At 40.1% G+C, this 18281-nt stretch overlaps 1 protein-coding gene across 1 annotated transcript in view; it reads left to right on the top strand.

Annotated features, from left to right (window-relative positions):
- SNTG1 (syntrophin gamma 1) overlaps positions 1 to 18281 on the top strand; it is a 143789-nt gene that overhangs the window by 6931 nt on the left and 118577 nt on the right. The window contains exons 3-5 of the mRNA XM_056854317.1: positions 10301 to 10357; positions 16343 to 16400; positions 18030 to 18073. Of these exons, the coding sequence (XP_056710295.1) occupies positions 10301 to 10357; positions 16343 to 16400; positions 18030 to 18073 (159 nt within the window). The remainder of the gene's footprint in view (positions 1 to 10300; positions 10358 to 16342; positions 16401 to 18029; positions 18074 to 18281) is intronic.

The following is an 18281-nucleotide window of genomic DNA, read 5'->3' as shown; positions in this document are numbered from 1 at the left end:
CTTATAGCAGCCATTTTGTGGTTGCCTCCCCCTCCTGTGGCAGCCATTTTGTAGTTGCACTCATCACCCTGTGTCAGAATTCCAAAGTTGCCTTAAACAATATATTGTGAGCAGGACACGATTAAACCAACTATGATCGATTGGGCTCAAAATGTGGGACATGATATTGTTTTAAATAAATGGGAAAGATTATGGTCTAAAGATTTAAAAGGAATAAAAGCACAGTCAGTGCGAGAAAACATCTATAAAATGATGTATAGATGGTATCTAACACCCAAGAAAATTGCAAAGATTTATAAAACGATGTCCCCTATTTGTTGGAAATGTAACAAAGAAATTGGTTCCTTTTATCACATGTGGTGGACCTGTGACAAAGCCAAAGACTTCTGGGACATGATTTATAACGAACTGAGACTAATACTACAAAAGAATATATCCAAAACACCAGAAATGATGTTATTGAGTATGATTCCAGACGACTTAGCAACACAAAGAACCTTTTTGATATATGCCACAACAGCTGCGAGACTGCTTTATGCAGCGAAATGGAAAGGGCTAGAAACTCCAGAGAAAAAAGACTGGATTGTTAAAATGTTTGAAGTGGCAGAAATGGCAAAACTCACAGCTATTCTAAATGAAGAAAATGACGTTCGGTTTTTGGGGGAATGGGGGGCGTGGATGCATTATTGTGAATATGAGTTAAAATTGGGAAGAATGGAAGAATATTTTCTAATCTGATCCAGAGGATTATTTTTGATTTTTTTTTATATTGAATAAGCATAATTATATTTACTAACAGATTATGGTTTTTTATATATGGTATTGATATTTTATCAAGATTAGATTACCTATGACGGGAGGAACTTTTTATTAAGAGGCAGATAGAGGTGATGGGGAAGTCAAAAAATTTTCCATTTCTTTTTTTCTTTTTTCTTTTCTCTTTTTTATTATATGATATGGAATTATAACAACTTTAGGTTAGAATTGAAATTCGATATTGTTATAGATGTTGTTTAATGCAATGGAAAATTTCTATTATAAAACCCAATAAAATTTATATATATAAAAAAAAAAGGCTTAAAAAGATTGAAGGGCCCTGGCTTAAAATCCTGCTTGCTACAGATGTTCTCCACTGAGCAGCTACACCCTGCTTCTCTCTTATACTTTGATTCTTGTCAGTCTAGATATGGGACTTTCTCATTGATTCTGAGATGAAGCAACCACAATTCTTGGGAGAAAGTCCTACAAGGGAAAAAAATGCACCACAATATTGTACAAAACATTGCATGGAAAACCATTTGCTTCCATTATATTAAAATAGAAAATCCTTGTACTGCAGATATGAATAGAGAGCATTAAAAATATAATGTGTGTCCCTGTGAAGACCTCATAGGGTTCAAACCATGCATGATGTTTTACATTTTAGCCTTTGCATTGTTGTTGCCAGCGCAGGGCAAGATTTGAGGAGAAGCCTGCTGTTTTTACCATTTTGACCAAATATAACAAACAACACAACGCTCTGAACTAAAAGAAAATAAATTTTATGTAAAATAGCCACAACTTATTGTCGAAGGCTTTCACGGTCAGAGTTCATTGGTTCTTGTAGGTTATCCGGGCTGTGTAACCGTGGTCTTGGAATTTTCTTTCCTGACGTTTCGCCAGCAACTGTGGCAGGCATCTTCAGAGTAGTAACACTGAAGGACAGTGTCTCTCAGTGTCAAGGGTGTAGAAAGAGTAATATATAGTCAGAAAGGGGTTGGGTTTGAGCTGAGTATTGTCCTGCAAAAGTATTGTCCTGTAAGTATCAAGATAATGTGCTAATGAGGGTATGGTATGTTAATATGGAACCATTGTATCCTGAAGTGATCTGTTAATGTGTGTAATCCAAAACTAATCTGTATGGCTATTGTTGAATGTTGTCTTTGTCTGGAGGTTTTTCAGGGCAGGAAGCCAAGCCTTATTCATTCTTAAACTCTCCTCTTTTCTGTTAAAGTTGTGCTGATGTTTGTGAATTTCAATGGCTTCTCTGTGCAATCTGACAAAATAGTTGGTAGAATTGTCCAGTCTTTCAGTGTCTTGGAATAAGACCCTGTGTCCTGTTTGTGTCAGTCCATGTTCAGCCACTGCTGATTTCTCAGGTTGGCCAAGTCTGCAGTATCTTTCATGTTCTTTTATCCTTGTTTGTATGCTGCGTTTTGTGGTCCCGATGTAAACTTCTCCACAGCTGCAAGGTATACGATATACTCCTGCAGAGGTGAGGGGGTCTCTTTTGTCTTTTGCTGATCGTAGCATTTGTTGTATTTTCTTGGTGGGTTTAAACACTGTTTGTAGGTTATGTTTTTTCAAAAGTTTCTCCATCCTATCAGTGACTCCTTTAATAAATGGCAAGAATACCTTTCCTATGGGAGACTGTTTTTCTTGAGTTTTCTGATTTTTGTTTGGTTCAATGGCCCTTCTGATTTCATTCTTGGAGTAGCCGTTTGCTAGCAGTGCGTGATTTAGATGGTTAGTTTCTTCCTTGAGAAACTGTGGTTCACAGATCCGTCTTGCACGGTCCATTAATGTTTTGATTATTCCTCTTTTCTGTCGGGGGTGGTGGTTGGAGTTTTTGTGTAAGTAGCGATCTGTGTGAGTTGGTTTCCGGTAGACCTTGTGACCTAACTGAAGGTTTGATTTACGGATGACAAGGGTATCAAGAAATGGGAGTTTACCCTCAATTTCCTTTTCCATGGTAAACTGAATGTTTGGATGGATATTATTAAGATGGTTTAGAAAGTCCATTAATTTTTCTTCACCATGGCTCCAAATGGTAAATGTATCATCTACGAACCTGAACCAGACTGTAGGTTTGTAAGGTGCTGATTCTAATGCTGTCTTTTCAAAATATTCCATGTAAAAGTTTGCTATTACTGGACTGAGTGGACTTCCCATAGCTACTCCATCAATCTGTTCATAAAATTCTTGATCCCATAGGAAATAACTTGTTGTCAAACAATGGTGAAATAAGGCTGTTATATCTTCTGGAAAAATCTGGTTAATCAATGAGATTGTGTCTTTTACTGGACACTGTGTCTTTTACTGGACACAATCTCATTGATTGTAAAAGACACAATCTCATTGATTAACCAGATTTTTCCAGAAGATATAACAGCCTTATTTCACCATTGTTTGACAACAAGTTATTTCCTATGGGATCAAGAATTTTATGAACAGATTGATGGAGTAGCTATGGGAAGTCCACTCAGTCCAGTAATAGCAAACTTTTACATGGAATATTTTGAAAAGACAGCATTAGAATCAGCACCTTACAAACCTACAGTCTGGTTCAGGTTCGTAGATGATACATTTACCATTTGGAGCCATGGTGAAGAAAAATTAATGGACTTTCTAAACCATCTTAATAATATCCATCCAAACATTCAGTTTACCATGGAAAAGGAAATTGAGGGTAAACTCCCATTTCTTGATACCCTTGTCATCCGTAAATCAAACCTTCAGTTAGGTCACAAGGTCTACCGGAAACCAACTCACACAGATCGCTACTTACACAAAAACTCCAACCACCACCCCCGACAGAAAAGAGGAATAATCAAAACATTAATGGACCGTGCAAGACGGATCTGTGAACCACAGTTTCTCAAGGAAGAAACTAACCATCTAAATCACGCACTGCTAGCAAACGGCTACTCCAAGAATGAAATCAGAAGGGCCATTGAACCAAACAAAAATCAGAAAACTCAAGAAAAACAGTCTCCCATAGGAAAGGTATTCTTGCCATTTATTAAAGGAGTCACTGATAGGATGGAGAAACTTTTGAAAAAACATAACCTACAAACAGTGTTTAAACCCACCAAGAAAATACAACAAATGCTACGATCAGCAAAAGACAAAAGAGACCCCCTCACCTCTGCAGGAGTATATCGTATACCTTGCAGCTGTGGAGAAGTTTACATCGGGACCACAAAACGCAGCATACAAACAAGGATAAAAGAACATGAAAGATACTGCAGACTTGGCCAACCTGAGAAATCAGCAGTGGCTGAACATGGACTGACACAAACAGGACACAGGGTCTTATTCCAAGACACTGAAAGACTGGACAATTCTACCAACTATTTTGTCAGATTGCACAGAGAAGCCATTGAAATTCACAAACATCAGCACAACTTTAACAGAAAAGAGGAGAGTTTAAGAATGAATAAGGCTTGGCTTCCTGCCCTGAAAAACCTCCAGACAAAGACAACATTCAACAATAGCCATACAGATTAGTTTTGGATTACACACATTAACAGATCACTTCAGGATACAATGGTTCCATATTAACATACCATACCCTCATTAGCACATTATCTTGATACTTACAGGACAATACTTTTGCAGGACAATACTCAGCTCAAACCCAACCCCTTTCTGACTATATATTACTCTTTCTACACCCTTGACACTGAGAGACACTGTCCTTCAGTGTTACTACTCTGAAGATGCCTGCCACAGTTGCTGGCGAAACGTCAGGAAAGAAAATTCCAAGACCACGGTTACACAGCCCGGATAACCTACAAGAACCAATAGCCACAACTTATTTTCCAATGACAACTGTAAGCATTGGTGCAGCATTTTAGGCAGGATCCCCCAACATCTGCTGACCCCAATGCGGACGGATGTAACCCACTCCAGCGGTCTCGCTGGAGTCACCAGGGATGGCTTTTTTTTGGAAAATACCAGGACGTGAGCCACTAAGTAAATCCCACAGCCACCTAGGGAGAGGCCTTCTGGCTGCCCCTGCACTGGCTTGCCTTACTGCTGTGCCTCTCCCCGAAATCCCTTATTGGGATTCCCCGCACCAGAGGAAAGGGGTTCGCAGACCACTTTCCTCCTTAATGGATCCTGCCAAATGCCCACCTCGCCTAAGTAGTGACAATAAAATAGTACAAACACAATTATAAAACAGTTTTAAAACAACAACCAAAATAGGGAGGGAGTGTGGGACGAAAGCTGAAGACAGACTGAAGCCCTCGGCAACCGGCTCCCCCTTTCATATTGGAGAAAAGGACCAGAGTGAAAAACTCTCCTCTGGTCCGTTCCTTGCCGGCCCTGCTCCTCCCAGCTGTCTTGCTTACCATTGGCTCCCTCAAAGCCAAGGGAAGAAAGCTGATTGGCTGCAATGCAGCCAAGCTCAAACAGCCCGGCTAGGGCAGGGACGGCAGCCACAATGTAGCGGCGAAGTCAGAAGCAACCTCACCGCTTGCAAGCCGCCTTCATCGCTCTCCTCCCGCCCTGCTCCGGCAACTCAGGGTTCCAGGTAATTCTGGAACCCTTTAAATTCTCTGTCTCTCATTCTAATGTCTGTTACTATTTCTTTATGTCTACTTAAAATATATTTCTGATGGTACTGAATCTCATATGTCTTCATCTCTAATATTACTTCCCACTGAACATAGTGAAAACTCATTCTAAGCTTTTCAAACAAGCCCTATTCCTTCCTTTCCTTTCTCATTATAGTTCTTCTTACCTTCCTCATCCAACGTGCTCTCAATCCTGGTATCATTTTTTTATTTCTCACTGTCCTTTTTTGTTTTCTGTCACCTCAAAATTATTTTGCTGTTATTTTCTTAGCTTTTTCAATATTTGCTTTTGTCATCTGAATCATTTTGAAAAAATAGTCTGTCATCAGTATTTATCCCGTATGTATCACTAAAGGAACTGTACAAAAAATAAGAGACATGACCATATTTTAATGCTTATTGGTTCTTGTAGGTTATCCGGGCTGTGTGACCGTGGTCTTGGTATTTTCTTTCCTGACGTTTCGTCAGCAGGAGTCCTCTGAAGATGCCTGCCACAGCTGCTGGCAAAATGTCAGGAAAGAAAATACCAAGACCACGGTTACACAGCCCGGATAACCTACAAGAACCAATGAAGTCTGACCCTGAAAGCCTTCGACAATACTTAATGCTTATGATCAAATCAAGCATATTAATAAGGGAGAGGAATAATTTGTTCATCTGTAGAAGGCTCAGGAAGGAAAAGAAACAGTACAAAGGTGAGTTTCCAATATTTTCTTAGATAAAGAAATAGAATAAGCTGACCAGATCAATGGTTGAAGTTCATTCCTGGAATACAAAGCAGTGTGATTAAAAAGAAAGCGGAGACGTAGCTTATGAAATATGAAATTTAAGATCAGTGAAGGGACTGAGGGAAAGCTTGAAAAGGAGCAGAGATGATAAAAATATAAAGACCATGAAGGCATAAAATGAATGAATTTTTTTTAATTCTGTCAGAAAATGTCCCATTGTGAATAAATAAACACATATCAAAACATATGCTAAAAACTGGACAAAAGAAACAGGAAGACCAAGTAAAATAATCATTTATTCTAGGTTGGTAGGATAGAAGGTCATGCAGAAACAAGTGATCTGCCCTTAATAACAAGAGAGAAAAAGGAGTTTACAAGAGAGATTGACTAGGTAAATGAGACAATAAAAAACGCAAAAGTCAACATGGCAGTTAACCCAATAAAGAGGAAAGATGACTGGACTGGCCCTGGGTGTCTTTGGTGAGGCTGCATTTCCACCAAGAGGTGAGCATGCTGACTTCCTGCACCCCACCAGTCTTGCCCTTGGGGGGCTTCATTGGGAAATGGTTTAACTAAATATCTTGCTTTTTGCAAACTGAACAAATAGATCCCCAGTTCTCAGTATTGTTGCGTGGTAACATAGATGGTACATGTTTTAAAGTACTGTTTTCAACATCAGAATAGGATGACTTGCTGTGAAACAACTGAAATAATAATCCTTGTGAAACAATTAAAATAGTAGTAATCATAATAGTGTGCATTCAGTTGCTAGCATTCTTCTCCATTCCTGCAACATTTTCTGAGTCCTGGAAAGATGATTCCTGGGATTGCAGGAACTGTATGGAAAAATTGCCATTTGGGGAGGAGGGGCTGGAGGGCTGGTGAAACTGCTTCTTCTACATCTTCCACTGATGGAGCTCTGCTAAGGGTGCCAGCCTCCAGGTGGGACCTGGGGATCCCCCATTATTATAGCCCATTTCCAGACTACAGAGATTAGTTCCCCTGGAGAGAATGGATGCTTTGGAGGGTACACTATATAGCATTGGCCCCCACTGAGGTCCCTGTCCTCCCCAGGCTCCACCCCCAAATCTCCAGGAGTTTCCCAACCTGGATCTGGCAGCCCTACTCTCCTACCCCCAGTCGGTGGCCAGGGGGGACCTGTCAACCCAAAGCTCTGCTGATGGATAAGAAAAGGGGAAGGCAGTTTAACACCCTTCCCCATCTGCTGTGCATTGCCCCAACCCATGCAGCTATTCCCCTGTGTGGATCTCACAACCCCAGGAACAGGCTTTCCAGGAATCAGAAGGGGCTGCAGGAGTGGAGAGGAATGCTTGAAAACTGCACCTTCCATGCAAGGATGGTAATATACAGGCCAGTTATTAAGTTCCTGAACAAGATGTAGATTTTAAAAAATGGGTTCTACATGCGAATTTACAATTTAAGAAGACAATACCAAAAGATATAAAAGACATAGAAAATATGGATGGTGAAGGAAAGGCAGGGATTAGAGATCAGGAGCCTTGTGTTCATCTTTTCAGCAGCTCTTTGAAAACTCAGGGCCTAACCGTGGGCTTTAACTGGCCTTGGAGTGCTGTAAAAGTTTCTTGGATTGTTTCTTTCTCTTTCCTTAGATAACCTTAGAAGGTCACTGAATCCCCATTGTTCTGCCAAATTCGATCTTGTTTTATTTATTAAAAGATTTATCATTTCCTGAATGCATTTCTCTAATATGCTAGAGCATCTATTATTTATATTGCACTTGACATTTAAATAATATTTTGGCACACATATATATTTTTTACTTAGTTATGTGAGTGGATTTTCCTACAGTGTTATAGCCTATATCTTGAGAATATTATTTTAGATGGTAACAAATGATGTGCTCCATTTGGTTAACCTGGCTGTACTTTATGTACAGATTAAACACATAGCCCATTAGCTAACTTATATCAGTGTAATGATGTATGTTAGTTTTCTTGCTAGAGCAGTTGTTATAGTGGATACTATGTGGACCTTTATTAAGAAACTGATGAGATCCAAAATGATTAGGTTCATCCTAGCTGAGAAAGAGAGATTCTGTGTATAAAACTCTGACTATCTTTACTGCACACAGTTTATGATGATTATGTAGCACTGATCAGACATGTCCAGTTGACTTTGGCTAAGCGCATTTTCACAGGATACTCACTGTCACAAGAACATATTGTGTGCTCCCTCCCTGGAAGGATCTGTATCAGTGAAAATTGAGCCAGGAATGATTACCTTTAGACATGATTCAGAGGGAATAGGCTTACTTCCTAAAAACCACAAATGGAGTGCAGTCTGTGAGAAAAGATGTTTGCTGCCTCCCCCTTTCTATTTAAAGGTGATCCTGAGAGCAGGATGGGCTTAGGATACAGCCCAAGGGGTGCAGCTGAAAGGAGATAAATTATTCCCCACAAGCTTATCCCTAATGGGGATATTTTGTCAGTCCTCGCCACATACCCTTTGGGTAGAAAATGGTTTATGGGAGGGAACACTCATAATAAGTGTTATAAGAATGTGTGCCCAAATTATCCTTTGTCTAGACATTTACCTGCCTTTTCTGTTAAAAAAAGTCTTTATTGTATGCATCATATTGCTTTTACTGTCTTCTGTCTTTCTAATCCACTTTGTGCATTGTTTGTGATACTTCATGCCTTAGACAATTTTCTGTTTGCATTTTCTAAATCTGTACTCCTAGTCCTATTGCATTGTTCATTGGATGTCTTATGTTGTCTGATTGAATTGTTCAATTATATTTTGTAATCTGCCTTGAGTCTCAGTGAGACAGGTAGATGATCAATGAAGTAAATACATTAATAAGATGCGCGGGGAGACTCCTCACATCTGTAAGTCACTCACAGAGAAAAACATTTGTACATAGGAAGGGAAGTGGTAGCAAGAGATGGGGCAGGGGAAGCTGTGGGAATGTGGTATGTGCAATCAGTGATTTTTTTCACAGTCGATGGCATATGCAAATTACTTGCAGACAATGGTTTGTCAAAATTTCAACTGTGCTGATTGCAGCTTGTATACAGTTTATGAACTGAACTATTTGGGCAATCAAGGATTCCTGGTTGTGATTGGCATGAAGGATGACAGCTTTTGTATGTGTTTTATACTGTGGGGAGGTGGCATGGTGGAATTTTGGATTGGGAGGCGAAAGAGCCCCAGCTATGCATCACAAGCTGGACCTGGTTTCACATTTTCTGCCATTTGTAACGAATGGTTTCAGTCGATTAGATTCATCTTTTTAGCATCAATCTTAGAAATATTATTTCTCAATAATTTCTTTGGATTATTTGCTGGGTTAGGGGCTAATTTACAGAAGGATGGCAAAGTGACGATCTTTTACAACCAAGGGTATCAAATTCTCTCTCTCTCTCTCTCTCTCTCTCTCTCTCTCTCTCTCTCTCTCTCTCTCTCTCTCTCTCTCTCTCTCTCTCTCTCTCTCTCTCTCTCTCTCTCTCTCTCTCTCTCTCTCTCTCTCTCTTTTCCGAACGAGGAAAGCAGTTATTTAATGCTTAGGAATTGTGGGTAATCTGTAAACTTGGTTTCATTAGAGAAATTACATTGTGCTATGTATTAACCATTGCTCTTTTTCTAGTGGTAAATATTATTGCCCATCCTTTTCATTTAAAATATATGTATATTTATCTCTTCAACATGGATGAAAATGGATTTGTATCTTGTGTAAGGGGGGGTCACTTCCAACACACATGGAAATCCCACACAACTATTAAGAGAATGCAGATGCAGATGCATGCAGGTTAATTTGCATAGATTGGCCAGTCTAACATTGTACATTCTTAAAAGGAAGCATAAACATGAGCATTATTTGGGACTAAATATGTGTGTGTGGCAGCCCATACTGGTACAACTTTTATTAAATGGAAAACGTTTATATTAATGTTACTAACTTACAACTTTTTGCTTTACAATTTAAAAAAACACACATAAACAGCCCTGACCAAAATAGTACAGTCTACAACATATAATGTACATAAGAACAAGAACATTTGAAAGGTAGAGGGGAACAGTCTTGATTCCCCCCCCCCATCTCTAATGCCAATTTTAAAATAAATTTGGAGTTTGAAACTCCTCTTTGAAAATATGATGCACAGGCTAGGACCAGCACATTAATGCGTGGTTGCAGATGTTTTAAGATATAATGTTTTAAATCTAACTGAACCTGGTTTGTCATTTCAGGAAAGAACTGTAACAATCAGAAGACAAACTGTAGGAGGATTTGGATTAAGTATAAAGGTAGTGTGTATTTTCTTTATTATTTCATGTATTACATTAGAAGTGTCTTTTGTCTTGTAGACAGTATTTTTAATGAGATCAAAAGGTGTTTGAAAGTGCAGGTAACAATGCAATCAAGGAGATTTCAAAGGCTTCACTAAGTTTGTTTACTTTTACAATAGGGCAATCAGCTGCAGGTTTTCCTTAGGAATAGAGGAGGGAGGGGAGGCAGAATCCCATTAAGATTCAGCTTGGGTGTTCTCCAAGGTTTGATATGTAAATTAAAAGGTAGATAGGCAACTGCACAATCTTTTGTTAACAGACATTCCAATTTTAAGTGCTCATTAATGATGGATCAAGAAGTGCCAGAAGTTCAAGCTGGATTCAGAAAAAGGAAGACGCACTAGAGATCATACTGCAAATTTACATTGGCTACTGGACCATAGAAGAGAAATTTCAGAAGAAAATGAGTTTGTGTTTCATAAGGTACAGAAAAGCTTTCAATGGTATGGATCATGAAAAGCTGTGGTTGGTTTTAAAAGAAATGGGTGTGCCACAGCATCTGATTGTTTTGATGCGCAACCTGCACTCCTGATAAGAAGCTACTGTAAGAATATGGAGAAACAGAATGGTTTCCAATTGGCAAAGGTGTCAGACAAGGATGTATTTTATCTTCCTCTCTCTTCAGTCTATATGCAGAACATATCATAAGGATAGCTGGATTAGATTTAGATGAGGTGAAGTGAAAATTGGCGGAAGAAACATTAACAATTTGAGATATACAGATGACACCCCATTACTTGCAGAAAATAGGAAAGACTTGAAACCACTCCTGATGAAGGTTAAAGCAGAAAGTGCCAAAGCAGGATTATATTGAACATCAAGAAGACAAAAATAATGACTACAGAGGAATTAAACAACTTTAAGATTGATGATGAACAAATTGAAATTGTTCAAGATTTTCTGTTCCTTGGCTCTATCATCAATCAAAAGGGAGGCTGCAACCAAGAAATCAGAAGGAGATTGAGACTTGGAAGGACAGCCATGAAGGAGCTAGAAAATATCCTTAAGTGTAGGGATGTGTTGCTAGTGACCAAGATCAAGTTAATTCATGCCATAGTATTCCCTATTACAATGTATGGGTGCAAACGTTGAACAATGAAGAAAAGGGACAGGAAGAAAATTGATTCATTTGAAATGTGGTGTTGGAGGAGAGTTTTACAGATAACATGGGCCATCAAAAAAGACAAATAAGTGGGCTGTATATCAAATCAAGCCTGAACTGTCCCTAGAAGCTAAAATGACTACCGTAAACTGAGGCTGTTGTACTTTGGTCACATTATGAGAAAGCAAGAGTCACTGCAAAAGACAGTAATGCTAGGAAAAGTTGAAAGCAGCTGGAAAAGAGAAAGACCCAAAATGAGATGGATTGACTCTATAAAGGAAGCCACAGCCCTCAATTTGCAAGACTTGAACAAGATTATTAACGATAGAACATTTTGGAGGACATTTTTTCATAGCAAGTGATTTGGCAGCATTTAGCACACACACACAATGATGGCTAAATCACAATAGCAGACACATAGAGTATCCAGTGAATTTGTCCAGAGTTCTGTATGGTTTTCACAGTTGCTAATTAATAACTAAAAGGGGTATTCTGGCACCATAAAGACTAACAGATTTACCGAAGTACCATTTTTCATGACCCACAAAAGATTTAATCTTATTAGCCTTCAAGATGTATTTTAATGGTTGTTACCCGCCCTGAGCCTGGATTGCTGGGGATGAGGGCTACAAATTTGAAAAAATAAAATACAAAATAAAGATTCCATAAGACTTCTTTTGTGTTTGCTGTAGGACACTAGCAGAGCTGTACCCTTCATGGATTTATAAGAATGGGATTTTGCTTAGAGTTGCACTGTAAAACTGCTACACCTGTTGGATTATTAACCTTGGAAGGGCATTATTAATAACCAAATATGATAATATTTTCCCCGTCATTTTTATTTTGTTGTTGGTAGAATTTTTAATTCACAGGTGATTCTCCCCCTACCCCACCCCCGGTGTCAAAGTGAAACCTAGGAAACATGAAAGGCCCATATAGGCTTCTTTCGAAAGAAAGGAACATTGTTTTTAATAACTTGCTTCAGCTCTGAAACACTGTGTAGATCAACAGACATGGCCTCCTTTCATCTAAAATACAACAGGAAACTTGAAGACAGCTATGCAGCAAGCTCAAGTTACTGCAAATGAATGCAAAATAGCATTAATGCATGCATAGGTTTCCCAGAATTAATCTTTTAAAAAGTGACTCAGAGAACAAGTTGACCCTTAGTTTTCTCATCTTGTCATTGATTAGGAAATTGATGAGATGGAAACTTGGGCTTAAAATTAGTCCGATTTGTTCATCTGTTGTCTAATCATGTAGCTAAATGCTGCATTATAGCTAAAGCCATATAAAAATGAAGAGAGGAAATGAGTTTTTAATAATGAAATTACTTTCAATTATATTTTACAAAAGTATTTACAATTGAGTAGAGCAAGTGAGAATGTAATCAAACTTTAATCTAGGGCTGGGATTTGAAATTCTGAAAATGTGAAGCCAAAAAATCCTTGTGGCTCTGCTCCAATATTTGGAATAACCAATAGACTTTGATATCAATGGATGCCCCTATGGGTTATATATTTTGACTTATTTGTTGCTTGAGGACTTGTGATATCCCTTGAAGAATAACATATTTATTGGATTGCATTTTGTAAATTTTGTATCTTGTTGTACTTCTATTTTGTACATATTATTGTGTATATATATTTTTTCACTATTGCACTTTATAAAATTCACTTTAATTTGCTTTGAATTGTCATACTGCTGTTTTGGGTTGCTACAATTATCCTCACAGCACTGAGCCTTCTTGTCTTGCAGTACCTGGAGGTTGGCAACCCTATCCATTGAGTTCTACAGGGCCATGCCAGCCATTTTTCAGGTGTAACTTGGCACCTGAAAAAGAGGCGTTCCTGGGGCCAAAAGCATTTAGGGAGCTGCCTAAAGCCAGCTTTGTCCCTGGGGATGCCCACTTTGATGCTGGCACGAGCCCTTGCACTGGGAAAATGCTGCCAGGGATGCAGTGCTGCTGCTCTGCACTGGCATAAGTTGCCCTATCCTGGCATTAGTGCTCACTTAGCTGGAACAAGTGGCACTAATGCTGGTGCAGGGGTAACACTGGCTTCAAATGCCACCCCCCCCCGTTACGATTGCCCTGTAAGTGTAAAATTCGAGGAGGGGGTTGTATTTCCAACTCTTTGAAAGTAAATGATTTATTTATCTTGTTTCCTCCTTTGGAATGTGAAGATACTACTTCTCACCCTCCTGGTCTTCCTTTTTTGTGTAACTAAAATAATTTGGGATCACCTATCTAAGAACAATGCTGATGTTATTAGTGTCCATCAGCATATTACAAAAGAAGTTCAGTAATTCCTAATATTAAAGGAAGAATCAGAAATCCAGAGGACCCCATGACTAACTCAGAGTACCCAGCCTAGCTATTGAGTGCCTTTTCATGTCCAAAAACAGCAGAGCCATTTCCCAAGCTAATTTTGAAACACATGGGATTTTTCCATGTGGCATGAGGGATTGGTGTTTGGGGAAAATGAATTTGTTTGGGATATATAATTAAGGTATGCATGGCAGTCTGGAAGGGGAAGCAGCGAGGCTGCACCACCGGAAAAGGTGGCACAGCCATGCCACAGCTCAAGGGGGCATTCCTGGGGCAAAAAGGGTTAAGAAGCTGACTAATGTCAGCTTCGCCCCTTGGAACGTCCCGGGAACCACCCCCCGACACCGGCATGGCCTGCCGCTTCCTGGATTTAGGTCCCAGTGCGGCAGAGGGCCGCGCTGCTCTGGGGTGCCCAGGTGCTAGCATGTGTGCCACCTGGGGTGGCATAAGTGCTCAGGTTAAATGGGCACTTACGTTGGTGCAGGATCACCAGCTTCTATGGAACTCCCCACCCCCCAGGAATGCACTCTTAGTCCTCTGTCTTGTATGTTATTTTCGGTCTCCGTTTGACTCATTCAAAAACTTGATGTGCCAAGGACACAAATGTTAACCTCCCTAGTATGTGAATGGAAAGGTCCTTTGTTAATATGATTTGCTCAATCAAATAGTGTGACAGACTGTTCCATGTCATAAATGGCACATGACTTGCTGATTCCATTAGGTAGAGTAAAGCAAAGGTATTTTTCCCCATTAGCATGCAGTCATAATGCTTTAGCTAACAAGTGGAACAGTTGCATCTCAGAGATGATTAATTTCTAGCACACTGAATACCCCAGCCAATGCTTGTGGGACAAACTGAAAAACATCTGGCTTGCTTTACGAGTATTGGCTGTAGAATCCATCACAAATCTTTTAGACAGATGGTTCTGTTTGACTTTTCATATATATGTATGAAAACCCAAATTTCATTGGGAGGAAAATGTTCACCTGAATAAACCAGAGGTATTCAAATGGATGGTTGATTCATATAATGTCTCAGCCTGCCTTCCTATAAGTCTGGAGTCCCCCAACCCTTTCCAGCCTACCTGCACCTTTGGTATCCAGACACAGGGTGGTGGGCAAAACCACAACAGGGCTACCTCAGGAGGTGGAGCTAACCACAAAATGTCAAGGAGTAAGGTCATGCAAAACTCTAATAGTAACTCTTTCAACCAGAAGCTCTGTTTAACAGGATGCCCATAAAAATGAACATATTGTTTAAAAATATTTTTCTTGTATAAACACAGCTTACTGTCATGCAGTAAAGATCCATGTGCTGTGGTGGCAGCTGCTGCCATAGCAATGTTGTTTTTTAAAAAATCTGCACAGCTAATCAAAAGCACCGCTGGGCAAAAGTTCTACCTGGCTCCGCCCACTTTCTAAAATCACTTGGCAGGCACCAGGAAAGATGTCAGTAGGTGCCATGGTGGGTACCACTGTTTTAATTGATGCACTTTCCTAATAGCTGTCGGTGATTAGTCATGCTGCCATACAGGCTAGTAACAAGGTGATTGTTTATGGAAAGACAAAAAAAGTGCTTGTTAAAAACAGAACTGTGATATAGGATTACCACTGATGTTTTTGGTATACTTAAATAGATAGTCTAAAGCAGTGGTGTTGAACTCAATTGTTATGAGGGCCAGATATAACATAAATGTCATTTGGTCAGGCCGGGCCATGCCTCGCCAGCCCAGATCAAGAATGTGGGGGATGGCTGGCTCGCAGGCCAGATAAGAGCTCTCAAGGGGCCGTATCTGGCCCATGGGCCTTATGTTTGACGCCCCTGGTCTAAAGGTACCATCTACACTTTATTGAAAATGTCTGTTGTGTTTTTTTTTTATTCTGTTTTACTTTAAATGTAATTCCATAAAGGCCTGTCAAACTGAGTAGCTTATCTATCCCTTCATAGATCACCTGTTGTTATATTTTTTAGAAAACTCCCTTTCTTCTATTCCATGTTACCCATTCATTTTCTTAACAAGTTTTGTGCATGTGAGACTGAGAACAAAGAGAATGGAAGCTACAAAGAGAACCTTAACATTCCTTTTAATCTAATGTCCAAACATCTTTGGTTCCTATTGTATGAATTTATTTATCCTTTCATTTCCAGCCTGACAAGAAAATGATCACAGCAGGGTCACTGTTTCAGAACCGTGCCAATTTTCTCTTTTATCGTGCCGGCTTGATACGGGGTTCTGTGGAGAATTTGGGGAAACCTGCTGCGAGTTTTCTTTCTTTGTCAACTGTGTTTCATTGTTCCATTCTATTGCTGCTGCCACAAGACTCTCACCCCTCAACAATAGAGCTGATTGCATTAGAAAACTTTACTATAAAACAGTATTGTATAGTAGACGACATTCTTTCCCCCTCACCTGAAGTAATGCAAACAGGAAATTAAGTAAAATCTTTAAAGGCATGCAGTATTTATAAGTTCACCATAGCTCAAAGAAATATGATTATTTTCATCTCACAGGGAGGAGCAGAGCATAACATTCCAGTGGTGGTCTCCAAAATTTCCAAAGAACAAAGAGGTAAGTAAGTATCTGCTTGCAGACCATCCAAATGGAAGATTTAAAAATGATCCCTCCAAGTTCATGGCTACCTTTGCAGCCCCGATGGCATAAAGGCAGGTATAAATTTTGTAAAATAATAATAATAATACATTTTAGTTAGGATGTTTTCATAGCTTTTTTTAATTCGAAAAAGGTAAAGGTCAGCTTCAACCCTTGGAATGCCCCAGGAACGCCCCCCCCCCCCCGCCACCAGCATGGCCTGCCGCTTCCTGGATTTAGGTCCCAGTGCAAGCACCAGTTCATTACTGACCCAGGAGGCGATGTGACATCACGACATTTACTAGGCAAACTATGTTTACGGTGTGGTTTGCCATTGTCTTCCCCAGTCATCTAGACTTTACCTCCAGCAAGCTGGGCACTCATTTTACCAACTTGAAAAGATGGAAGGCTGAGTCAACCTTCAGCTGGCTACCTGAAACCGACTTCTGTTGGGATCAACTCAAGTCATGAGAAGAGCCTGAACTGCAGTATTGCAGCTTACTGCTCTGTGCCACAGGGCTCTTTCTTTATTAGAAATATGCCCCTAAATTTGAATGACAGGGATGCTTTGTACTGACACTGTGTGCAGCATCCATGGCTAAATGTCTAGATGTGTAGCACTTACCAAACATTTCCCAGGAGATGACGAATCCTTTCCTTAAACAGAATTTAGTATATTCATTAAAGGTAAAGGTAAAGGTCCTCTGTGCAAGCACCGGGTCATTCCTGTCCCATGGGGCAACGTCACATCCCGACATTTACTAGGCAGACTTTGTTTACGGGGTGGTTTGCCAGTGCCTTCCCCGGTCATCTTCCCTTTACCCCCAGCAAGCTGGGTCCTCATTTTACCGACCTCGGAAGGGTGGGAGACTGAGTCAACCTTGAGCCAGCTACCTGAAACCAACTTCCGTTGGGATCGAACTCTGGTCATGAGCAGAGCTTTTGACTGCAGTACTGCTGCTTACCACTCTGCCCCATGGGGATCTAAAAACCCAGGGTCTACTACTAGGTGAGGCACATGTGCTGAACAATGCCTGATCATTTTGGTCAACACAGAGGGACAGTCCTTTACAACAAGTTCCTGAGGTGCTGGTTATACCACTGGGACTCAGTTTGCTCCCAGTGTGTTTGGTTAAATGCAGCCCTCCCCTCCTTGTTTGCCTGTCATCGCACTACTACCTTCACAGCTAGATGTTGTAGGGCTTTTGGCACTCAGGAAAAAAGATTACCTATTCCTGATCCGCTTTGTGTTGGACCCTGTTCTTATCACGTTGAGAGCAGGGCAAGGCGATGTAGAAGGTGCAGACAAAAAGGTGAACAAGAACAGGTCTCCTAGCAGTTCTCTCCTTTGACCAAAACTGGATGGGAGAACACTGTAAAATCCTGGTCTGTTGTAACTCAGGTCACCACTTTGTGACCCACTGTAGCCTCAAATCTTGACACTATGTATTAGGCATAAGAACTATAAGGTCGCATTGTCAAATATTAAAAATATTAGTTATGTTTGATATTTTTAAAAATTTCAATCTGGGGTATATACTAGAATGAAAATAGTAGTAAATTTTCTCAGTAGAAAATTTTGAAATGTATTTTTTTTTGTATTCACAGCGGAACTCTCAGGCTTGCTGTTCATAGGAGATGCAATTCTGCAGGTAAGTCATGGCTGCCAGCCCCTTGGTGGGTGGCAGAGAATCCCCGTTCCCTGCTTCAGTTTCCTGCTGCTGCTTGGAGTGTGGGTGGGAGAATTTTTTAAAAAAGGACTGTCATCTAACAGAAACCAGAAAAACCAGCCCTGTCTAACGTTTTCCTGGAACTGATGTTACACCATTACTGACTGCTAACCCTCCCCCCCTTCCCAGT

The sequence above is a fragment of the Euleptes europaea genome, chromosome 8 (genome assembly GCF_029931775.1).
Source record: "Euleptes europaea isolate rEulEur1 chromosome 8, rEulEur1.hap1, whole genome shotgun sequence".
Lineage (NCBI taxonomy): Eukaryota > Metazoa > Chordata > Lepidosauria > Squamata > Sphaerodactylidae > Euleptes > Euleptes europaea.
This window is presented reverse-complemented; position numbering and strand designations above follow the sequence as displayed.